The sequence below is a fragment of the Marmota monax genome, unplaced genomic scaffold (genome assembly GCF_021218885.2).
Source record: "Marmota monax isolate L192 unplaced genomic scaffold, Marmota_monax_Labrador192_F-V1.1 WCK01_AAM20220418_F8-fsc00160, whole genome shotgun sequence".
Taxonomy (NCBI): domain Eukaryota; kingdom Metazoa; phylum Chordata; class Mammalia; order Rodentia; family Sciuridae; genus Marmota; species Marmota monax.
This window is the reverse complement of record NW_026694183.1, coordinates 3,816,237-3,842,184: the sequence shown is the minus strand read 5'-3', so window position 1 is coordinate 3,842,184 and position 25,948 is coordinate 3,816,237. Positions and strand designations below refer to the sequence as shown.

At 43.3% G+C, this 25,948-nt stretch overlaps 1 protein-coding gene across 2 annotated transcripts; it reads right to left on the bottom strand.

Annotated features, from left to right (window-relative positions):
• Window positions 1–11,524: 11,524 nt before the first annotated feature.
• Window positions 11,525–22,325, bottom strand: LOC124107977 (sulfotransferase 2A1). 2 transcript variants are annotated; one of them, XM_046466344.1, is made up of 6 exons: window positions 22,123–22,325; window positions 20,864–21,072; window positions 19,225–19,372; window positions 15,910–16,004; window positions 14,050–14,227; window positions 11,525–12,156 (listed from the first exon to the last, which is right to left on the bottom strand). In XM_046466344.1, the coding sequence occupies exons 1-6, from the start codon at window positions 22,256–22,258 to the stop codon at window positions 12,044–12,046; spliced, it is 879 nt and encodes a 292-aa protein (XP_046322300.1). In that variant the 5' UTR covers window positions 22,259–22,325; the 3' UTR covers window positions 11,525–12,043. The 2 variants fall into 2 exon arrangements, with proteins under 2 accessions (XP_046322300.1, XP_046322301.1); XM_046466345.1 differs by having other exon boundaries at window positions 19,246–19,372.
• Between the last annotated feature and the right edge of the window lie 3,623 nt (window positions 22,326–25,948).

Here is a 25,948-nt window from a genome sequence, read left to right as displayed (position 1 = left end):
CACCACATTTTCTTAATCCACTCATCTGGGTTATTTCCCCAAACTTGGTTTATGTGAGTTATGCTGTTATATACACTGAGGCAGCTGTGACACTACAGTATTCTGACTTGGCATAAATGCAAAGGAGTGGGACTGCTGGGTCATATGGGATTCCATTTCTAGTCTTTGGGGTAATCTCCATAGTCCTTTCCTGAGTGATTGTACTAATTTGCAGTTCTACCCACCATGTGTGAGTGTGCCTTTTCCCCTACAACCTCCCAAGCATTTATTCTTTGTGTTCTTGATGGTTGACATTCTGAGTGGAGTGAGATGACATTTCAACGTAGTTTTGATTTCCATTTCTGTGATTGCTAGGGACTTTGAATATATATATATATATATATATATATATATATATATATATATATATATATATCTGTTGTCCACTTATATTTGCTACTCTCAGAAGTGTCTGTTCATGTCTTTTGGTAAAATGGTTACTTTTTGGGAGTGGGCCCAGGTGTCAGGAATGGTGACATTTACACATTGTACCTCTGAAGCAGTGGACCAAAGACCTAGAGTAAGACCAGAAACTTTATAACTGCTACGAAAATCAGAGTGTTAAGTCTCCAACATAGAGTCACAGGCTTCCTCCTAAGGCTCCTAAAATGTATGAAATAAAACAAATAAATAACAAATGGAAAGACATCAAATTGAAAGAGTTCTGCACAGCCAAAGAAGCCAGTATGTGAAGAAAGATGCTAAAGAATGGGAGAGAATCTTCGCCAGCTACCCTTCTGACAGAATATAGAAATAACTCAAGGAAACTAATCTCCAAAAACCCAAATACATCAGGCAATAAGTGGGCAAATGAACTAAACAGACATCTTCCAAAAGAAGAAATGCAGATGGTTAACAAATGTATCAAACCATGTTCAATCCTAGGAAATCAGGGAAATGTAAATCAAAACTGCAAATAGATTTCATCTAACTCTAATTAGAATGTCAAGAATGAAGACTGATAATAAATTCGATGAGGGTCCGGGAGAAAGGAGCACCTTTGCGCTGTTGATGGAATTATAAATCAGCACAACCACTATAGAGCTAGGAATGGAGATTCTTCAATGTTAGGAATGGAGCCACCACGTGCCCCAGCTCTGTCACAGCTTGATATTTACTCAAAAGAATTCCAGTCAGCATAGTAAACAGCAGTACATGCACCCCCTGGTTATGCCAGTGACACAATAACCAAGTTAAGGGAAACAACGTGTCAAATGATGAGAGGATACAAAATGTTGTATATATACACCAGGAAGCTTTATTCAGCAATAAAGAATTACAAAATTATGTCATTTGCAGGAAAATGAATTCAAATGGAGAACAGCTTGTTATGTGAGATAAGTAAGACTCAGAAGGTAAATGGTTGTACATTTTATCTCATATGCAGAAGCTGGAAAGGAAAAAGGAAATAGATGAGACAGTGGAGTCTTAAAAATGAACCAGGGGAGGGATGAAGGAGGGAAGGGGAAGGGGGAGGGGGTGTCCAGCAGTGAAACAGACCTGATTATGCTGTGTGCATGGTGTGTGCCACCTAGAACCCATCTCTTCCTGTGATCATCATGCACCAATAACATAGTAATGTAAAAAGGAAATGGAATCTTACTGAAGGTCATCACCCCACCAAGTGGCAGAGCTGCACTTGGTTCCCGTCTTCCATAGGAAACAACGAATCACAGCTCAGTGAAAATTGCCATTGATTCTCCCAGAGATGGAGGGAGCAGTGGGTCAGTTTTTATCTATTACAGAAGTGAAGATGTTGTTCCCAGTTTGCATTGAGAACATGGTGCAGTGAATCTGTCAATCCAGTGGAGGCATGTGAGCGTCATCCTCAGGTAGCAGGGTGGTTTGTCAATGTTAACCACAAGTGCTGAGCATGTGGTTTCATTGATGTCTTGCTAGAGCGGAGCACCCCATCCTTATGGGTATTCCTGTCAGGCCTGAAAGAATGTGGATCCCTCAGGCACTCAAGCTGCTCAGAGCTGCTAGTTACAACTGAAGGCAATTCCAACATTTCCTCCACTTTTATTAACTTTGTTGCCAAAGGAGAACCCTGATGAGAGAACAAAGGAAAAGGAAAAGCTTAGGAAAAAAAATACGAAGGACCAAGAAGGAGAAAGGCATCCAGACATGGCCCATTCCAAGGTGCCAATCTTGCAGATCCTTCTGTGCTAGCGGGCACCTTAGTTAAATGTCCCCTTTTTATCTGTGACAGGGGTTGTTTGATACCTGTGTTTCATAGATGCACAGCACAGAAGGAACGTAGGTATTCAACCTTGATGGGTGTGTGTTGATTTTTATTGTAATGTTCATGGGGACTGATTCAGGGCATCATGTGAGGCAGGCAAGAGCTCTACCCCTGTGTTACATCCCAAGCACTGAGCATTCCATATTTTGAGATGGAGTCTTACAAACTGCCCAGAGTGACCTCTAAAATGCAAACCACCTGCCTCAGTCATATAGTAGCTAGGACCCAGGCCTGAACCCCACCCTGTTGAGGGCCACAACCAAGTTAAGATGGCGCCTGGCAGTTTGCCAGGAGGAGTGGTTTGGGAGGCAACACCACTGAGCCATTAAGGTGGTAGAGATTCCTTATTGGCTGACTGCTGTATCTAGATGATACTAATTGAGTCAAGCTGTGTGTAATCAGTTAGGTATATATACCTCTGCTGTCTCGCAATAAAGCAGCTCTCTCTACCTTGAGTGCCTGCTCAGTTCCCACTGAGTTTCCCTGCAATAAAGCAGTTCCTACTTCAACCTTCAAGTTGCTTGTCACCTCCCGGTTATTTGGCTCAGCCGGACTGGGGCATTTGGTTGCCCATACGGGGAACTATAGGACGCTTCAGAGTAAGTGACAAGGTAAATAGCTCGCCCCTGAGAGGATGGGTGACCATTTCAAGAAACAGTGTGTTCTTGTTTCATTTTGTTTCATTTCATTTTTAAGCTGCCTGTCCCTAGAAATAAATAGGATGGGAGAAAAGGTGTTTGCCCCTGAGGAAGGCGTGCATGTGGTCGCGCCCGGGGGGATGGGTGCCCTGGCGGCGAGCCACGGGATGCCGTGGTATCATCCACTGTTGCACATGCCCCGTCGGAGTGGGGCTTGCACCGCAGAAGAACAGATAGTGCGAGAGGACAGATGGACATTTCAAGAAAATAGAAAAATTGATACAATGTATTTTTGTTCCATTTTTGTTTTGTTTTGTTTTGTGTTATCTTAGTGGGTTGTGTTATCTTTGATACAGAAATATGGGATCAGAAGTTAGTAAGAACCAAACCGAAAGGGTGTTAAGTAAAGAAGATGTCTTAGATATAGTAAAAAAGGAAATCTCTCGAGCTAGTCAGAGGGGAAGAAAGTTTAGAGGAGGCTGCTACTAACACCGAAAGTTTAGAGGAGGAAAGACTATCAGGGTAGAAGTTACAACAGGAGGCTGCTACTAACCCATTTCTATCACTAAAGGGTGCAAGTATTCAACCAACAGCTCCACCTATGGAGACAGCATATGCTGGGTGGCCCCAACCCCCATAGTTGATAGATGGGATCCTGAGACAGGACCTCAAAGATTAGCATGCCCTGTATTTGAGAATGAGAGAGGGCAGCGATACCACCAGGTTTTGGATTTCAAAACTGTAGAAGAGTTGAAAGAAGCTGTAGCAGCCTAGGGTCCTCAAGCCCCTTTAACTGTAAGCATGGTGGAATCCATTTCAAATTTAAACTGAACACCAATAGATTGGGCTAGCATGTGAAAAGCTGTGCTAGGTGGAGGACAATATCTGTTGTGGAAGGTTGCTAATCAGGAGATCTGTGTGGAGACTGCCAGGTGAAATGCAGCAGCCAGTTATCCTCAGAAAAATCTAGAAATGTTGCTAGGAGAGGGACCTTATGAGGGTCAGCAGCAACAAGCAGGATATGATCCTGCCATATACTTACAAATCGCTTCAGCTGCGGTTAAGGCATGGAAGACTTTACAAGGACAGGGAGATTTGCAAGGTCAATTTTCTAAGGTTATACAAGGAGCTAATGAACCTTACACTGAGTCTGTGGATAGGCTTATATAAACAGCAAGCAGAGTCTTTGGGGATGTAGAACAAGCAATGCCATTAATAAAACAATTAGCCTACGAACTAGCCAATAGATGGTGTAGGGAGGCTATTGGACCTTGGATATATAAAAACTTAAACGCATATATTAAGTTAAGCAGAGATATTTATGAACCAGTGATGCAGGGGCAAGTCTTGGCAGCTGCAGTACAACAGGCTTTAGGTGCCAGGAAAAAAACATGTTATAATTGTGGTCAAGCAGGACATTTTAGAAGGAATTGGCCCATAGGAGGAGGGTTTAAAACAAGTAACAGAACTGGGTATGATCAAAAAAGAAGAATACCAGGTGTTTGCCCACGATGTTGTAGAGGAAAACATTGGGCTAATGAATGCCGTTCTCGGGCTACTGCAGAGGCTACTCCATTGCCAAAAAATGGACAAGGGGGCCCAATGCCCTGGGGCCCACAACCACAAATATACGGGGCATTGAAGGAACCCAGCAACACCATCAGGGTAGTGCCCAGGACACATTATCCGTTAACTCCATTATCAGACAAACCAGAGGGAGCACAGGATTGGACAGCTGCGCCTCTGCCAGAGCAGTACTAACTCCAGAGATGTGAGTTCAAGTCATTCCCACAGGGGTAAAAGGACCTCTTCCCAAAGGAACAGTGGGTTTATTATTAGGACACAGTTCTTCTACTCTAAAAGGACTTATGATAAGTCCTGGGGTAATTGATCCTGATTATGAAGGAGAGATAAAAATTATAGCTAGTTCTCCAAGGGGTATCTCAGTAGTTTCACCAGGATATAGGATTGCACAGTTATAAATACTACCCAGTTTACATGACAAATTTTCTAGTCATTCTGTAGAAAGAGGTTCCAAAGGATGTGGCTCCACAGGTATAGATTGGGCTATGCTTTCTTTAAATTTAGATTCTCGCCCCATGCTAAAATTAACTACTCAAGGCAAGGATTTCAATGGGCTACTGGACACAGGTGCAGATCTTAGTATCATTTCTTGTCAAGAATGGCCAGAGCATTGGCCTTTACAACAAGCCACTCAAACGCTTCGAGGCCTAGGAGTGGCGACTAATCCCCATAGAAGTGTGATGGTATTAGATTGGAAGGATCCTGAAGGATGTGAAGGAACTATACAGCCATATGTTTTGGATCATCTTCCCGTAAATTCATGGAGAAGAGATGTCCTAGATCAATTAGGTTTGACATTAACAAATAACATCAACCAAAATGCACCCACTATTATGACTAGACAAGGTTTTAGGAAAGGAAAAAGATTAGAAAAACAAGAACAAGGTCTAGCAGCACCAATACAAATAGATCAAGGAATGGACAGACATGGGTTGGATTTTAAGAAAGGGCCACTGAGACAATCAAAATTACTTGGAAATCAGAAAGACCAGTATGGGTTCCTCAGTGGCCCCTGACTAAAGAAAAGATACAAGCAGCCCATGACCTGGTCAAACAACAATTAGTGGAGGGACATATACAACCTTCCGTATATCCCCATAATACTCCCATTTTTATTATTAAAAGGAAATCTGGCAAATGGAGATTATTGCAAGATTTAAGAGCTATTAATAACGAGATGGTTATTATGGGACCTGCTCAATCGGGGATTCCTCAACTGTCTGCTTTGCCAAAAACCTGGTATGTTTTAGATACAGATATTAAAGATTGCTTTTTTTTTCAATTCCAATTCATCCTGAGGATAGTCCACATTTTGCATTTACTATCCCTGCACTGAATCATGAAGGTCCTGATCAGAGATATGAATGGAAAGTACTCCCTCGAGGGATGGCTAACAGCCCTACTATGTGTCAAATTTATGTTAACAAAGCAATCCAGCCACTTAGAAATCAAAATCCTGAACTACAAGTATTTCATTATATGGACGATGTATTATTAGCACACAAAGATAAAAATACATTGTTAGAATGTTATGCCACACTTACAAACTTATTAAAAAATTATAACCTAGAGATAAATAGATAAAGTGCAGTTAAATTTTCCAATTAATTATTTAGGAATTCTATTATCCTCGACCATGATCTGCCCACCAAAAATTCAAATATGAGTAGATCGACTTAGAACACTTAACGACTTTCAAAAATTGTTAGGAGACATAAATTGGATAAGGTCTTATCTAGGCATACCAACAGGAGAGTTGGGACCTTTATTTGATATCCTAAAAGGTCCATCAGATCCAAATTCACCCCGCATGTTAATGCCTGAAGCAAGAGAGACATTAAAACTCATTGAAACATATATGGAAAATATGCATCTGGACAGAATTGATATAAGTTTGCCTCTGCTATTTATTGTATTACCAACTAAAAATATTCCTATGGGAGTATTTTGGCAAGAAGTTCCATTATTATGGATACATTTATCTTATTCTCCTAACACTATTCTTACTAGGTATCCTGAGGCTGTAGGACAATTAATACTCAAAGGAATAAAAGCAGCAAAGAGAGTTTTTGGAATTTCTCCTAATAAAATTATTACTCCATATACTATGGATCAGATTAATGAGTTAGCTAATGAGTTAAATACTTGGGCAATAATCATGTGCAAATCGACTTGTTCATTTGATAATCACCTACCATCCAATCCTTTGTTGTCTTTTTGGTCCTCACATCCTGTAGTTTTTCCAAAAATGACAAGAAAAACACCTATCATGAATGCTCCAATAATATTTATAGATGGGTCAAATAATGGTACAGCAGCAGTAGTTACCCCTGATCAAGCTTTTACATTTTTAGTACCCAAACAATCATCTCAAAAAGTAGAGCTTAATGCAATATTACAAGCTTTTGTGATGTTTAAAGATTCTGTATTTAATTTATTTTCTGACAGTCAATATATAGTTAATGCTATAATATCCCTTGAAGATGCTGGTAGAATTTCCCCTTCCTCTACTGTTTTCTCTTTGTTTTCCACTATACAAAGTCTAATCTGGAACAGAAAAGATCCATTCTTCATAGGACATATCAGGGCACATACAGGATTGCCTGGGGCCCTTAGTTTGGGCAATGATTTATCAGATAAAACTACACATGACATACACGTTTTTTCAATACTAGAAGAAGCTACAAATTTTCACAAAGCCTACCATGTTAATGCTAATACATTACAAAAGCATTTTAAAATAACTAAGGAACAAGCTAGACATATAATAAAGCAATGACAAAATTGTGTGACCTTTTGACCACAAGTTAATCTTGGAATCAATCCTAGAGGACTGATACCTAATCATGTATGGCAAATGGACGTCACACATTTGCCAGAATTTCAAAAATAAAAATATTTGCATGTTACAGTTGACACTTCTTCTGGATACTTGATGGGCTCCCTTCATACCAGAGAAAAAAACTAAAGATATTATATCTCATTGCTTACAAAATTTTGCCACTGTGGGCATTCCAAAACAGTTAAAAACAGATAATGGCCCTGGCTATACTTCTGCTTCTTTCAAGCAATTTTGCTCATCATTTGGCATTACTCATATAACAGGTATCCTGTATAATCCACAGGGACAAGGCATAGTTGAAAGAGCTCATCAAACTATTAAAATGTACTTACTAAAACAAAAAGAAGGAATTGGGAAGGGATATAAATCCCCGAAAGATAAACTTAACATAACCCTTTTTACTCTAAACTTTTTAAATTTGGATTCATCAAGGCTTAGTGCTGCGGAAAGGCACATGCGTCCAAAAAATGTACATAAGCCCAAGGTACTTTGGAAGGATATTCTAACTGGACAATGGAAAGGTCCTGACTCAGTGATTGTCTAGAGTCGGGGGTCTGTTTGTATGTTTCCACAGGGAAAACAGCAGCTGATTTGGATTTCAGAGAGACTAACTAAAGCGATTTCTACAGACCAAAAAGAAGACGATTTGGCTCAAATCCATAACAGCTGATACTCAGAACTCCAGTTTAGCTATCCTTACATCTGCGACTATGGTTCTTCCACACCTGGAGGCCATGAATAATGAGCACCATTAAGGCCCATTTCAAATGTAAAAAACCTTGAGGCTTACTTGTGGGAATACCTTCAAACTCATATGCAAGTTACAAGAAGAAGGATGAGATATGAAAAGAAGAGTCAAACCCAGGTGGTAGAAAGGATGCTTTTCTCAATTTTATTTTTTGAGCTCATACAGACCTAGGTTAATGTTTTTCTGATCAGTTTTATTTTTTGATCAACTGTGGAGTTTTTAAACATTACAATGGAGATTTCACCTGTGAAAAGCTACAAAGCCTCTACTATTGTGATATGTGTGCACATTTGTGTTATGTGTTGTTTGTTATGTGTGCACACTTGTGTTATGTATTGTATGTCTGTATGTGCATATGTCCATATATCATTTATGAGAAGCGCTCATGAAAATTTAAGCAATGGATCCAAATATCTTTTATTCATGTGATTTAAACAGTTTAATTTAAATTGGGTAAACAGTTGAAAGTAAAGATATCTTTAAAATTAAGCTTACAAGTTTTTCTAGGTGTTCAAAATGTTAATGTCTATGAAGTAGTCTACCTAAATTCAGAAATTTACAAGGATTGTTTTAAAATATGAAGATTAACAGATCTGTTTGTTTACTTTCACCTTTCCTTTTCATTATATCTAGTAATTCTGTTCAGGATTATGTACTAGATTGTTCAGAGGATTGTTTTCTTAGTACCTGCCGGAATGCTACACGGTTCTTTAGCCATCATTGCCAGAATTCCTGCCTTCATCCCAGTTCCAGTGAAGACAAAAATAGAAGAATTTCTAGTACTTCAGAATTACAGCTACCATCATCACAGCTGTTGCTGTTTCTGCTGCTGCTACTACAGCTTCTGCGATAGCTATCACAACAAACTGTACAAACTGCTGCATCAATAAGTACTCAACAAGTAGCACAAGAAGCTGCTTACAGAACGTACCTGGACTGTGTATCACTTATATGCATTATGAGCTAATCTATAGATAATTGTAATAGTACAAGGGTATCTTTGCTGACAGTGTCATCGGTGGTAAAATTTTTCCAAAGGAGCCGTATATGGCTTGGTATCATGGCATTTTGTATCCTCCTCCTTCTGCTTGTAGCAAGTTATTTATGGTGCTTGTGTAAAAACCACTATGGTCGTTATCCACAAGTATGGCTATATATGTTGGGCTGGTAGTCAAAGACGGGTAAGATCCAATTACAATGGTACCAACCTAAGCCAGGAAGCTGATGATTTGAGGTCAGACCATCCAATGACGGGTAAGGACCATATGTAGTATCGGACAACCTAAAACAGGCACGGTCCCTAAACCACATACTTGTTGTTTAATTAAACAAAAGGGGGGAGATGTTGAGAGCCACAACCAAGTTAAGATGGCGCCTGGCAGTTTGCCAGGAGGACTGCTTGTGAGGCAACGCCACCGAGCCATTAAGATGGTGGAGATTCCTTATTGGCTGATTGCTGTATCTGGATGGTACTAATTGAATCAAGCTGTGTGTAATCAGTTAGGTATATATACCTCTGCTGTCTCGCAATAAAGCGGTTCTGGCTACCGTGAGTGCCCGCTCAGTTTCCACTGAGTTTCCCTGCAATAAAGCACTTCCTGCTTCAACCTTCAAGTTGCTTGTCACCTCCCGGTTATTTGGCCCAGCCGGACTGCAGCACCACCCTCTGGCTGAGTACTTATTGACTTTGAGGGTTGAACATCTGAACATATAACACACAGGAATTCCTGAAACTCCATGTATTTGAATTTTTGAGTGGGCCTCCCTCTCAAATTACCTCCAGAGCTGAGGAGAAGCCACCCTCATACAACCCAGGTGGCCTTCCTGCCATTCCTCAAACAGCCTGAACTTGTCTCCATTTCAGGTCACTTTCATTTGGGCTCTGTCTGCCACAACTGTTCCTGAAAGATGGCAGATCCTTCTCTCTCCCTCTCTCCATTCCTCATGTCAAGGAAAGCCCTGTCACCGGCTCAGAGGGCCCTTCTTATCACTATCTAAAATGGGGACTCTGACGACTCTGTCTCTCCCCTCACCGTGACGTGATACTCCACAGTGGGTGTCTCTGCCTGACTCCACACTCTACATTTGATCCTGATCTACGTTGACATTCATTTCTGTGAATGTGGGGTTATTATCTTTCTCCTCATCTGCACTGCATACTCTAGGACGGGGGGACTTGGCTTTAACCATCTACCTCCAGTCAAACAAGACACTCCCTGAAAATGGGCACATCACCAACCGCCATTGGATGAATTCACAGGCCAGGCCTTCCTCAGAGATTTGGTGTGAGGAATTTGGGACTCTATGTGGAGAGAGCCTTCAGGCCCAAACAGGGCAGCTGAGGAGCTGTGAAGAAGAATGACTGTTGCTGCCCATGAGCCTAGTGCCCGTGACCTGCTCTGTGATCCTCATAAGTAATGTCTGATGTTCACGCCTGCCAGAGAGTAGGCGAGAATGATTTCCAACATCTTTTCTGTGGGTAACCTTCATGACTGTGTGTTTTCCCCCAGTTAGTTCTTCCCATTAGAACTTCTGGATCTGAAGACTTGAGAGCCAAGTTTAGGCCTTGCTGGAAATGATGCCCAAGATGTCCAGTTGCCCATCTCTGCTGCACTGATAACAGTGTGAAAAGCCTTGTTGGTGGGCGGTGGGATAACCATTACCAATGCCTTTGTGTTCACTGGTGGGGGGTGGGATTTACAAATTGCTCTGAAAAAACATAATAAAATACAATTATTGTGCTTAGATTATGTTTGGTTTGATAGAAAATCCAGGGACTCTGTCATGGTGACCTTGAACATTGATGTGGTTTGTCACTATCTTATGTAGATTTCAAGACCTTTGAGTATAGACTGAGGAGTAAGGTGCAGGAGACTAATACTACATAGCTCTGCTGCATGACCTCCAAATTTAGTGAATTGTACAGTGAACTAAAAGCAGTCCAGAGGTAGAGTTTATTTGGACTTTACCTTCATTACAAGATTATGGAGAAAAATTTCCTAACACCTACCAGGGGCCAATGAGTGAACAGTCCAGTTCAGTTCTAAATGTATCCTAGAAAACTCGTACCTTTGGTTGTGTCATGCTTGCCAAATAGTGCTTTAAATATGGGGAAATTGGTGAGGGGAAAACCCAGGGTCACTTATAGGAGAACAGGAAACTGTGTCCCAAGTCTCAGTCAATTCCTAACCACTCATTACACCTCAGCTCAGATAAAACCATGTGGTAAATGCTGAGTAGAAATGAGAACTCAGAATATATCATTTCTCTCACCATTGATGTATGTTTGAAAAGTCCCAAACAGAGAAATTGTTATTTATGATGTAAACACCACCAGGAAGGAGAATAAACTAGTCTGAAAATCACACTCCTCCAGATCCTCATCACAACACAATCTGGAGATGCACGTAAAGAAAAGGAACCCTAGGTGCTGCTACATTGTATTTCTTGTTTTAAGAATGAGAGACAATTGTGGGTGATATTCATCATACATTGGTAGGCTTCTGTTTAAAATTATACATGATTTTTTTAAATGCCAGGATGTGACAAAGTGAATAGGGAAATTCCAGTCATTTTTACAAGCAAGTGATGAGAGAAGCAAAATACAGGCTCAGAATGAAGAAACAGGTTTTAAATTCTGTCAGAGCTTTGTGGGTTCACATAGGAGTTGGGCTCATGCAGAGAAACCCACCCATGTGTGGAAGTCTATTTCCCTTCCTGATCCCCCTTCCCCACATGCCCCTCCCCCTCCATTCTCCTACTCTAACCAACTAGAATTCCTTTTGCTTCTCAATTATCTTATATTTCATTGGTTCTTTATGTTATCCTATCCTCCCGCCCCCTTTTCCTGAAAAGTGGTTTTTACGTGAAGAACCCCTCAGTCCTGAGCATGTCCCAGGACAGGAAAACCACACAGTGTCCATGGAAGATCCTGGACCTGTTAGAGGTTACTCCCATGGGAACAGCTCTTTGGGGAAACCCGCCATCTTCTCCTGGTAAACTTTATCAAAGGCTTCAGCTTGGGCCACTGTGAGGTGATTCTTCCAGTCCCCAGAGATGCCTGGAAAACATGAAGTAGACACAGATCAGATCTAGGGAGAGGTCTTAAGATGGAGACCTCCTCCCTGCTCTGTCAAGACAGCAGAGTGACCCCTGGGTCATTGGTGAGGCCTTCTCCTGCCTGGACACCATGTGCATTTCCCCTTCTACCTGTCTGGAAAGTGTGTCCTGACTGCCCTTCTCTCCCAAACCATCCTGCACAGAATCCACAAGCAGCGATCCTGGCTATAAATCAGAACATCTGGACTGGAACTAAGTCTGACCACTTGTTTTTTGAGCACTTTTGCCCAAGCTGACAAAATTTCTGACCTGGGTGATGAGAGCAGGTCACACCTAGTGTCTCTGCTTTGGCCAATCCCTGTGATCATACCTATTGCACAAGGAACCCATGTTGACCCCTTGCCAGATCCAGTGGCTCCAGTCCCTGGGGGCTCAGAGTCTCCCAGGACGTCCACTCTCCTTCAGCCAAGTTCCCTGGTGCTTTGAGGCTCTAGGTGTAGGGTCCTTGTTGGTTGGGACTCCATCCCTGGGACTGCCCATTTGCTCTCTCGGCTCCATGACACAGTCTTCTGATTCAGCTTCAGACTTGCCAGGCTGCCTCCTCCTCAGGGTGTTTACCTTTCCTGCTCCTGACCCCAGAGTGCTGTCCTAGCAGACACCTTCACCTCTGTCCACTGGCCTCACTCAAATGTTTACTCCAGTGCAGTGACTCAGGGGGCTCTCAGCTCAGAACCGTACATCTCCATCCTCGTTCATAGCAATCATCAAACCTGAGATGTTCTGTGTACTTCCTCTTTGAATGTGCATAAGGTATGCACTTCTAACATATTAGGGTATGAAATCATTTTCACAAATTGCCTAAGAATTACTGCTTAAAGGAATTATACCGTATATGCTCAATAAATATTTTTTGAAAGGATTGATAAAAAATGAGGAATAGACTAGCTTTACAGACAAGGGTTTTAAAAACTCCCTGGAGGGGATACCCAGTGACAGAGTGGTGGTGGTGACATGGGTGCTAAAGATATGGACATGATTCTTACCCTTTACTTATGTGATTACAGCATTATGCATCATATACATTAATTTTCACATAGCAGACTGATCTAATAAATTAATAAAAATATAACAATAGGTAACCCAATGTAAGATGTGCATGTAAACAATACACTCAGATGAATATAAAGTAGCAGCTTATGTCATATGTCATGACTGTCCTAATACCACACACGACTCCCATTTTCATAGTTATCTTCATTAGTAGAACAATCTTTACTGATTTCTTCTGCTGGGCCTGGGCTCCTCCCCAAGTCCCATCCCCATCTCTGTTTTATGGCTCTGGGTTCCAGGCTCACTGGGTGGCAGAAATCCTGACCTCCTGAATATCCCTTGAAGTACTTAGTATATTGATTCCATGGGTCACTCTTTCAGATCCATGTGAACTGGAGGAATATGGCAAAACAGGTCCTGCCACTACTTGGAGTAGACATTTTCAATAGGCCTGAACCCAAGCGTGGGGTCATGATTCGTCTTTCCTCACAGGAAGGAGGCCTTACAATGTCTCATAGCAAATGCCCTCCTCTCCACTCTCTCCAGTCGTGTCTTTCTTTGTGTATCTCTCTCTTTAGGGCAGTGCTCTGTGGTAAGTCACCGGTGGAGTGGCCCAGACACCACCATCTCCAGAACCGCTCTCCTCCCCAAGAAGTGGTCAACCTTCTCCAGGTACCTGCAGCCCATCCCAGTCCCATGAACACAGTTTTCCTGAAGGGCACGAGAGGCTTTCTGGGCCATGAAGGATTCAAGTTGAAATGTCCCAACACCTGCATTCTCAGTGCCAGGGGTAAACACAGGAATGCCCACGTAGTCTAACCCATTCTGAAACCAGGGCATTTACCTTTTCTTGTAATTAAGAAAGGCTTAGTAAATAAAGCTTCAGGCAATATTTCATAGTTGGACATCTTGTTTTGTTTCATGACTTGGAAGGAGCTGTTCTTGAGGACGGAGTCCAGTTCTTCTGGACTCAACTTCTTTCCCAGGAACTGACAGATCCTCTCTATGGTGCTTCTTGGGTCCTACGTGTGAACATGAAGAGGGAAGCTGTGAACGGCAGGACAGCAGGACTCGGAGGATGGGAAGGGGTGTTAGGAGGGCTGTGGGAGGAAGAGGAGGGGAATGACATCAGGATGGGAGAAGCCAGCTGGGGACGCCAGAGGAGGGAGGCAGAGACAGGGCCAGCAGAGGGCGTGAGGTGTGTGGTGATGTGGACATCACAGGGGCTTCCCAGGAGGCTGAGTCAGGACACCCCAAAGGCAGGGGCTGGGGTTTCTAAGGAGATGCCTGAGATTTCAAGATAAGGCACCGAGACAAAGTCCCCAAAGGCTAATCCTCTCCCCAAGTGATCCTGCGTCCCTTGACTGACACTTAAAAACACACGGGGCTTTACAATGTCTCCTTAACTTGACCCCATGATTACGGATGGGTTTTCCTGGGAGATCACAGCAAGGGAACAGGTCATTATGAGAAGAAGGGATTTCCTTGGAGACCTAGAGCTCCTGTCAGCACCATAGTCCTTTATTATAGTCATGTTTTCAGGAGCCCCAGTCACTGAGTGACAAGAAGACCCAACTGTGGCAATAATGGAAGAACATGCTGTTGGTTGGAGAGGAGAATCCCAGGCAGTGTGCAGCTTGCTGCTGAGGTGGCTGATGTGGCACCAAGGCTCCTCCCTGAGGACCGGCCTCATGCTGAGGACACAGCAGAACAGGAAGCAGCTGCAGGAAGGTGACCAGGGTCCCTTCTCCAGGGGAAACAGATGCCTGAGCCTGTGGCACCTTCTCTGTCCCCAAGACACACCCACAGGACAGGGTTTTCTAAGGTCTGCTCACTCCTTTACTTTTTGTTCATTTTTGACCACTTCTGAAAAAGCTTCTAAATATTTTAAAGCTTCCCATTCTGTGTGGACCTGTGAGCCTCCCACAGAGCCCCGTGCGTCTCTGTGCCGTTCATGGGCAGTTTTTTCTGCACCAGCAGAAAAATAACATTAGGCTAAGTACCTCCTCAAAGTGTGACGATCCAGTCAGTGTAAGTGGCACATCTGCAAACTCAGATGAGAGTATTTATTTAGTTGGGAACATTCAACATCCTCTCCATTTGCTATTTTGAAATATATACTTAGTTACTCTTCTCCACAGTCCCACCCTGTGCCTCAGGTCACTGGAAGTCATTGCTGTTCCCAGCTGTACCCTGCACCCACCCACCAGGGCTGAGCTCATCCACAGGCCCTGCCTGTTACTCCAGCCCCTGACCCCTCACAATAGTCACCCAAAGTGGCACCTCACTTTCATGTCACTTTGTCAGTCAAGGGGGAAGCCAGAAAGGTGGACCGAACTCTGGGATTAGTGCTTTCTGCCCCACCCCTTCTGATGGCTAGGTTTCTGGGAACAGAGGAGGTCCTGCAGGCAGAGAACTCAGCAGGCCCGGGGGTGGCATAAGCCGTGGCACTCTTCTGGGTTTGTGACAAGGCCCTTTAGATGATGCCAGACTCAATAGTTTGGAAGATATGAAGAAAGATCTTGGAACTTAGGGAGGGTCTCACAGAAGCTGGAAAATGGAGGCCAAAGTTCATCTCCTCTCAGTGACCTTCACAGCCTATGCTTTGACAGGAAACGTGAAGGGGATACCCTGAGGACCAGGGACATCGGGGAGAGAGAGGATGTTGGGATGCTATAGGTGCCGACTATGAGAGGGGGCTCACCTTCTGCAGCTCTTCATAACTCAGCAGCAGGACGTTCTCCCTGTCTCTCATGGACATCCAGCCCCGAATGTGCTCGAACCATGATCCATAGGGCACTGTGGGGCAGGCACAGGGGTGCAGGTTACACACTGTCAAAACAGGACTGAGCCATCTGTGTCACTCTACACATATTGACAGCTTGATTCACGTATAATTGATAAATGCTGCTGAAAATAAGTAATGCAATAGAGAAGGGGACCTTTTCTGAATTCATTCTATGGAACTAGTAGCATACTGATACCCAACTGGGAAACACAGATTAAGTAAGAAAACAACAGACCAATATTCCTGCTGAACATAGATACAGAACAGCTTATTAAAATTTCAGCAAATCCTATTCAGCATTAAGATTATACTCAGGACATGTTGTGTTCACACTTTAGGATTGTACATCAAGAGATGTTGATTTCCATCCAGGGATGTAAGGTTGGGTCAACACAGGGAAATCCATAAATGTATTTCACCACATCAATAGAATTTGCCTTGACAGAGGAACTTGGCTGAGCATCATGAGGGCTGTGTGTGACAAACCCCAAGCCAACATCATGCTAAATGGGGAAAATCTGGAAGCATCTCTCCTAATATCAGGAACAAGACAAGGATGTCCACTTTCACCACTGCCATTCAACAGAGCTCTAGAGACTCGAGCCAGAGGTGTTGGCAGAGAAGGGAATCAAAACCTCACCAGTGGGAAAGAAAGAAGCCGCGTTATCACTGTTCGCAGGTGACAGGAGGCTCTGCTGTGAACACCCAAGAACCTTTCCCAAAAAACTCCTAGAACTGATGAATCGAGGAAAATAGCAAGACAAAAAAATCAACATTAATAAACAAGCACTTTTCTTCATCACGAGAATGAATCTGCTGAGGAAGAATTCAAGAATGCAATTCCTTTCACAAAGGTTTCAACAAATACCCAGGTAGCGGAATGTGATGGTGCATGCCTATATCCCAGATACTCAGGAGGCTGAGGCAGGAGGATCGAGAGTTCAAAGCCAGCCTCAGCAACTTAGGGAAGCCCTCTCTCTAGATAAAGTATGAAAAGGGGCTGGGGATGTGGCTCAGTCATAGAGCACTTGACTAGCACCTGCAGAGCCCTGGGTCTAATCCCCAGTGCCATAGAATAATAATAATAATAATGCTGAAGTTATCATGTTTTAAAGTCTAACCAGTCTCAAGTCATACTGAAGAGGTATAGTAACAAAAAAGTTTGCTAATATCAAAACATTCACTGAGATCAGTAGATTAGAAGACTCAGAGACAGACCCACACAGATGGAGTCAAATGATCCTCAAGAAAGACATGAAAAGCAAATTTTGGAGAAAACAAACCCTATTTAATAAATGGTGCTTGGAAAACTGAACATCTACAGGTAGAAGAATGAAGCTAAATCCTGCAGAAAAATCAACTCCAAGTGGATCAAAAAACAGGAATTAGACCATAAACACCGAAACTACTAGTGGAAATCATAGTGCCTATCCTCCGACCTGTAGGTGCAAGCGTTACTTCTGTAAGACTCCGAGTGTTCAGGAAAGGCCAGGAGTTGATAAATGGAGAGGCTCAAGTTGAAAAGCTTGTGCACATTGAGGAGATGAGACAGAGAGAGAGGGCTCACAGAAGGGAGCAAAACCTTTTCCAGTCAATTTTTCTTACAGAAGATTAACATGCAGAACATAAAAAGAACTCAAAAATAAGTTTGTTATTATTATTTCTTTCTTCTAATTAGTTACACATACAGTAGAATGCATTTTGATTCATTGTACACAAACGGAACACAACTTTTCATTTCTCTGGTTGTGCAGGAAGTAGAGTCCCACCACGTCTGCACTCACACATGGACTTAGGGTAATGATGTCCATCTCATTCCACTGTCTTTCCTGCCCTCATGTCTCCTCCCCTGCTTTTCCCAATCAAAGTTCCTCTATTCTTTCGTTGACCACCGCCCTTGTCCCTTTTGGTTCAGGATCCACTTATCACAGAGAACATTGGGCCTTTGTTTTTTTAGGATTGGCTTACTTTACATACCATGATATTCTAAACCTCCATCCATTTACCTGCAGATGCTCTGATTTTATTCTCTATTAATGTGGAGTAATAGTCCATTGTGTATAAGTGCCACAGCTTCTTTATCCATTCATCTGTTGAAGGGCATCTATGTTGCTTCCAAGTTTACCTATCGTGAATTGAGCTGGTATAAATACTGATGTGGCTGTGTCACTATAGTCTGCTGATTTTAAGTCCTCTAGGTAAAGACCAAGGAGTGGAATAACTGGGTCAAATATGGTTCCATTCCAAGTTTTCTAAGGAATCTCTATACTGCTTTCCAGAGTAGTTGCACCAATTTGCAGTGCCACCAGCAATGTATGAGTGTGCCTTTTCCCCTTACCACCTCCTACCACACTTCTTCTTGCTTGTATTTTTGAAAATTGACATTATGACTGGAGTGAGATGAAATCTTAGAGTAGTTTTGATTTGCATTTCTCAACTTGCTGAACATTTTTTCATGTATTTGTTGATTGATTGTATATCTTCTGAGAAGTGCCTGTTTGGTTCCTTAGCCCATTTATTGATTGGGATAAGACCAAAAAACTTAACACCAAAAACCAAATAACCAAATCAACACATGGGAAATCACAATCATTTCTCAAAAGAAGAAATACAATGGCCTACAATTGTATGAAGAAAATTTCAACTTCTTTAACAACAAGAGAAAAGCAAATAGAAACTACATGGAGATCGTGTCTCTCTCCAGTTACAATGGCAATCACAAAGAACACAAATAGGAGTAAACACTGGGAGGGACTGAGTGAAAAGGAGCACGTACACACTATCGGGATTGGAGATTAGAACAACACCATGGATATCAGTCTGAAGTTTCCTCAAAAGACTAGGAATGGAGCCAGCATGTGCCCTAATCATAGAACTCCTTGGGATCCATCAAAACAAAGATAGCACACTATAGCAACACATGCCCCCCAGGTGCATAGCAGTTCAACTCCCAGCAGCTGAGCTATGGGACCAGCCTTGGTGTCCACTGATGAATGGATACAGAGAATGTGGTTCATACACAATGGATTTTACTCATCATAAAGAAGGACTAAATTATGTCACTTTGAGGAAAATGGATGGAACTGGAGACCAGCATGCTGATTGAAACAAGCCAGACTCACAGAGTCAAGGGTTGTCTGCTTTCTCTCATATGTGGAAAATACGCAGAAGAAGAATAAAATAGATATACCAAAAAACAAGAGAAAGCCCAGTAGAATAGCGGACACAGACATGTATGTGAAGAACACTCACTGTTTCCTTGGATGAACCATTGAAAATACTGTTCCAGTGACTCTGGTTGCTTACATAGTTTCATCATAGACCGATGATAATAACCTGACACAAGAACATCTTTGGGATTTCTCATGATATATATCACCTTAAATTAGGGAAAATGAGAAAATGAAAAATCAGTCTCAGTCATTTCCCCACCTTGATCTTGATCTTTCCCTGGGCAGTTCTTCCTTAATCTTTATTAAACATGATGGATTCCTTTAATAAAATATTATAGCGTTCATTCACCAAATACACATCTTAACGTTCCTATTACATGGTCATGTGCCAGGAGTAGAGGGGGAAGACCTTGTCTCTTCTTTCTGGGATGCTTGCCTCCTCTTCCTGGGAAGCTGCTGGAAAGTTTTAAATGGTAAGTGGTGAGGGGTGTGTGTGCTTTCCCACAATGATCACTAACAGCACACTGGATTAATAAATTATGGAATATTCCGATTCATAGCACATACAGCATTCTCACACTCAAGACCATTGATGAGTCTCACATGTATGACATCCAGACAGTATGCAAGCATTTATAGAAAATTCAGGAATAAGCAAAAGTAATCTGTGGCTGTAAGCCTAGGGAGTTTGCCCTCAGGTGGTGGGCACTCATGGTAGACGGAGACTTTCTGGATTATAGAAATGTTGTACATCTGGTCTGCATGATAGTTGACCTACTGTGGGCATTTGTTCGTATGAAGAGGCTCTTGTTTACGATTAGTGAACACACACACACACACACACACACACATACCACCTGGTACTTAATCATTAGAAACTAACTTTGTATTTGGGCCAACTTTCTTGGAGTTGTTATTGGAGGACTTATGTCACTACAGGCCTCAGTTTTCTCAGGCAGAAGCTAAAGGAATCCAACAGGAGACATGCAAATGGGTCTATTGGAGCAGCCTCACTGTTAGGCACTTTGTGACATTTCCAAGACACTTGGTTATCATTCTATGATCTTGGCATCATTTAAACTTAAAACATGAAAAAAATCAGAAGTCAACCTTAAGAAAGGATCTTCCTAAATATAGTCTTTGGCATGTAAGATCTTGGATAACCACTGTCTGTGCTGATCATCCATCAGCCATGGGGAGGCTGGAGAGGCTGCTGATCTCAGAGCACAGTGACGTGGTAATGACGCAAGCCCTGACTCCTAGCAGTCCCCTGGATGTGAGCATTCATCAGTGTATGCAGACTCTGCTCCCCACATATGGGCAACACTGACTTGGGTGCTTCCTCGAACCTGGCAGGAGGCTGTTATTGAGTGAGATTGGCGGACATGTGTAAGAGCTGTATGCAGGAACACTCTAGTGTAGATGCAGTTATAATTCTGGTTACACATGGAATGTGGTTTTCTAAGATTCTGACTTGAGCCAGTCGTATTACCCCTGAATTCAGGTGAGGCTAATCTGCAGAATGGTCCAACATCCTTGCACTCAAGAGTGGTCTGGTTGTGGCCACATGAACCTAAATAATATCTGGGAATGGCTGTCTCACCCAATCTACCCAGTGAACACACACCCCAGCAAGATCTGCAGGGTGACCTAGGCACATGGAAGGGGAAAGCATGGGCTGAACATTAGGCACTGACCTTGGCCTTGGAAGTGAATAGAGACTTGGGGAAGAGATGGAAGGGGAGGTGAGAGGACATGAGCCGTGGACCTTCTCTCTCATTTAACGGTTTGTAACCCACATCTGTCTCTATCCACGGTGAGCGTTCCCAGGGGGGCACAGATCGAATCCACTTGGTATCACCATGGGAGTGAATCAGGCAGAGAATTTCAATCATCCAGTGGGTTCCTAGAGAAGGAAGGAAAAGTGATGGTCGCTCACTTCAACCTGGCTTGTGAACAAAACTTATGATAAAATACATGACATGCACTTTACCATCTGCCCATTTTAAGCATGCCATGGGGTGGTGCTGAGCAGTGTTCAGCATGTTCCTGCTGTTGCTCAGCAGATGTCCAGAAGCTTTTTGTCTGAAAAACTGAAACTCTCTGCTCCTTAACAACATTTCCCTACTAATTCCATCTTTCAGGCCCTGGAACCCACCATGGGGCTCTCTGTTTCTGTGAACTTGACTACACTTTGCCCCAGGGATTCCTATACTATTTGTCCTTTTGTGCCCATCAGACTGCACTTAGCATGAGTCCCAGAATTGACCTATATTGTAGAAGGAGTCAGCCTGTGTCCTGGTTAAGGCTGAATCTTACTCCATTGTATCAACTCCCCACATTTTGTTTACCCGTTAAACTACCAGTGGATATTTGGATGCTTGCAACCCTTGGCTCTTGGCTGAGATCCTTCTAATATGTCCCAACTTCCCTTGACTTTCCAACCTCGTGTCCCTTCAAAGGTCATTGGCCCCAATCCTCGCCCAGTTTGCTGTGATCCTGCTCCATGCCCTTCTCCTGTAGGTGCATGACACATGTCCTTTCAGTCCCTTGAATTTTCCAGGCTCTTTCTGATTTCAAGTCCACGCTGACCCTCCTGCTCTACAGTACCCCTCCACCACATGACCTCCATTCCAACTTTTCCTTCCTGTTGAGCTGGTATTTCACCAGTAGGTCTTCACAGGTCACCCTATTCCACACCCTTCTCCGTGCCACCACACAAATGCCCAAATCTGCTTAGGATTCACTCCTGTATCTCACTCTAATACCTCAGACGACCCCTGCTGAGCACTTATGTCGCTCTGTCCTAGTCTGGATGCAAGTGGCCTGGGGCACTGCCTCTTCTTCCCCAAAGCAGGGCTCACTGGCATGGAGAGGTCAGGCCATCCATCTGCTGTGTAAGCGAGAAACGCAGCCATCGCCTTTCCCATTGATGGTCCCTGTCCTGTTTCCTTACCTGATTTGGGGTAGGTCACCAATACTGTGTCTTCATCCTTTATCACAAACTGAGCACATGCTTCTTTCAAAACTTCATAGCTAAAACCAAGCACAGGGAAAGGTAACCCTTCAAACCACAAGTAGCCATCTGTCATGGTGATGAGCTCTCTGTGCGAGGTGCAGGGGTTCAAGCTGTATCCACCATTGGATGTTGGGGGAGGTACTGGGAGGCTGGACTTTGAAGTAAAGTCAAAAGAATCATTAACTTTTCTTGTTGTCAAATTAACTGGGTGATTAAACAAAATTGTGACTGGTGATCAAAGTTTCTTTTTATTGAGCAATTTAGGAATCATTCAGGGAACGACAGGATCAGGATGTGAGCATGAGTGCATAGACAGGACCCCATGGCAAGTGCTGCAAAATAACCCCACTGAGGAATGTGTGGGGCCTGAAGAAAGCCATTTTTTTGTTTATATGTGTTTTGAAGAGTTTTCATAATAGAAATTTTACATGAAATCAATAGACACAGTGTAAGAATAATAGCCTGGAAGGACTTTGTGGAACTGTGGATGGAAGACTCTTGACTCTAAAGGACAAGAACCTGCTTCAGAGTCAGCAGACAGAGGGGTGGACTGTCACTGACTCCAGGGTCCACTCCTCCCTTTCCTCTGATTCACATGTGGGAGTGGGCTGCATGCTGTCAGGATTTAGGGACTGAGATGAGGGAATCTTCATATCTATCACATCAAAGATCCATCGAAGCTCTGTTTCTTCCTTGGTTGAGCACTCTCAGTGCCCAGGGGACTCAGGGACCAACAGCTCCACATGTTCAAGCAACACGCCCATCCAGGGGGCCCATAATAGTGACCTACTGGTTCCAGGAATGCTGAAAGATGCACCTACATTTGTGTCGGTTCCCATGGGCTTCTGTCAGCTACAAGGAAAACCAGCTGATCAATGACGTAAACCCCACATTGAAGGCAACGGGGTTTCCTGTAGATGTTGATGATCAGGAACAAGAACACTTTCCACTCTTCCTGCTGATTCCTGGGAGAATCAATAGACTGAGCACTTGTGTGTTGAACTAGGAGATGTGGACACTGAATCTAGATCTATGTGGCCACAGACTGCTGTGTGCATCCTGGGGAGAATGACCAACAGTCGGGGCACGGGTATTCGTCTGGCTGAAGGCAGAGAGGAACTGAGTCAGTCAAAGATGCAGGGGCACATGTGCTCTGGACAGACAGAACACTGGGCCCATCAAGACCAAAGAGCTACCTTTTATAAAAGGGGAAGCTGGTTCATGAGTTTTGTTTCTTTACTAGTATTGCCAAGTAATTCTAGAGAGTTATGGCAATCACGTGACCCTGTGAGTGCTCAGTAGTTATGGAGTGGTGACATGTGTCTAAAGCACTGAGCACACTTAATATGTGTCACCAGTTACACCGTCCACCAGTCCCATGAGTTGAATGAGGAAATGTGGACACCACCAGGCGACAGAGTAAAATGGTGAGCTTTCTGGTGGTTTAGTGGTGCACTGTGGTGACACGTAATAGTTGGCTTCATTTTGACACAATCATACCCGCATGGGATGTCATTTTCTCCACTTCTGTCCCCAGTGGCTGTGATGTTCCTCCCCCACTTTTCCCTCCTCTATCCACTAGTATTTATGTACTTACGCTTTATAGAGATGCATTAAGGTGGAGCCCACTGTGCTGTATTTATAATGCACACTGCATGGTTTTGTCCACTCCACTCTCCATTTTCTCACCTCCGGTCCCTCCTACCCCCTCAGTCTTTTTCTTCTTCTCCACTGATATTCCCTCTATCTTCATGATACCAGAGCACCTGCCACACACACACACACACACACACACACACACACACACTCCTCACCTTTATTTTGACCTTCGTTCCTCATATGAGCCAAGTCATCTCACCCTTTCCTTTCTGAGTTGGCTTATTTCACTCAGCATGACGTCTTCCAGTTCCATCTATTTATTGGAAATGCCATGATTTCATCCTTTGTTATGACTTAATAATACTCCTCTGTGTGTATACACCACATTTCCTTAATCCGTTCTCCTGTTGATGGGTACCTGGGCTAGTTCCAAAACTGGGTTCTTGTGAGTTCTACTGGTGTATACGTTGAGGTGGCTGCATCACTACAGTGTTCTAACTTTAGAGATGGATAAATGCCAAGAAGTGGGATTGCTGGATCCCATGGGGTTCCATTCCTGGTCTTTGGGGGAATCTCCATAGTTCTTTCCTGAGAGGTTGTACTAAGTTGCAGTTCCATCCACAATGTGTGAGAGTGCCCTTTCCCCACGTCCTCCTCAGCATTTATTATTTGTGTTCATGAAGATTGTCTTTCTCAGCAGAGTGAGATGAAATCTCAATGTCGTTTTGATTGCATTTCTGTGATTGCTAGGAATGTTGAACATTTTTTTTAAAGAGAGAGAGAGAGAGAATTTCTTTAATATTTATTTTTTATTTTTTGGCGGACACAACATCTTTGTTTGTATGTGGTGCTGAGGATCGAACCCGGGCTGCACACATGCCAGGCGAGCGCGCTACTGCTTGAGCCACATCCCCAGCCCAAACATTTTTTCATGTATTTGTTGGTCATTTGTATTTCTTCTTCTGAGAAGTGTCTATTGAGTTCTTTTAATAAAATGGTTCCTTTATTGGAATGAGTCCCGGTGTCAGGAGTGTGGTGACACTTACATTTAGTTCCTCTGAAGCACCCTCTGCCTATAGTTGTCACCAGGTGTGACCCAGTCATGCTCTCTGCTGGATCCCACAGGCCCATGCTCAGTTCTGAACTTCAGTCCATGCCCTGTCCTGGAGCAGTGCTATGACTGAGGGACAGCAGAGTCCAGCACCCACTGGCCTACTGTGATCTCTGTGCTGCAGCACCCTTGTTCCTGGTGATAAGCAAGTTCATGTTCTATAAATGGAGAACGCTGGCCTGAGTCAGTGCTGTCCTGGCCACAGTTATCCTAGTGCCCTCGATTGCCCGCTGTGTATGGTCTGCAGTTATCCCTGGTGGCACCGGAGGCTCTGACTGTACGGTTACAATCTGTCCTTCCTGTCTAGTCCCTCTGCTGGGACTCTCCAAACTTGTCACCCAGGAGTTTCCACAATATAGTGCTACAAACCACCATGAAATGACTGTTAGGATTCCAAAGAGGAATCCCTCAGCACCAGCTTGATCAATAGCAGCATTTATTTGGGAACTCAAGTGTGGGCTGAAGGGTCTCTTGAGTGACAGATAGAGAAAAATATTCCATCCAGGCAGGTGAGGGGTGGTGCCCCTCCTCTGGGAACACACTTGGGGCAGCAGACCATGGTGGTGAGCCTGCCGACTCCCCAGGGTTTGTTCTGCTCTCTGTCTTCTAGTTTCTCCAGCATTTTTAAGCTGTATTTTATCAAAGGCTTTTTCTGCTTGTGGGATGATGGTGTAATTCTTGTCCTTAATTCTGCTCTGTGAGGAATTACACTTACTGATTTATGTATGTTGAAGCGACTCTGCATCCCTGGGGGAATCCCACTTGACCATGGTGCCCCACCTTCTTGATCTGTTTTGAAAGCACTTTGTTAACAGTTCATTAGTTATTTTTGGTGTCTATGTTTAGAGAGAAATGGGTCTGTGGTTTTCTTTCCTTTTTCTATGTCTGGTTTGTGTATAAGAAGGATATCACTTCCCAGAACAAATTTGGGTGGGTTCCCCCCCTTTCTATTCCATGGAATGATTTGAGGAAGAAGAATATAAGATTTTATTTCAACAATAGGTAGAATTTGGCTGAGAATTTGGCTGGTTTGGGGTTTCCCTTTTTAGAAAG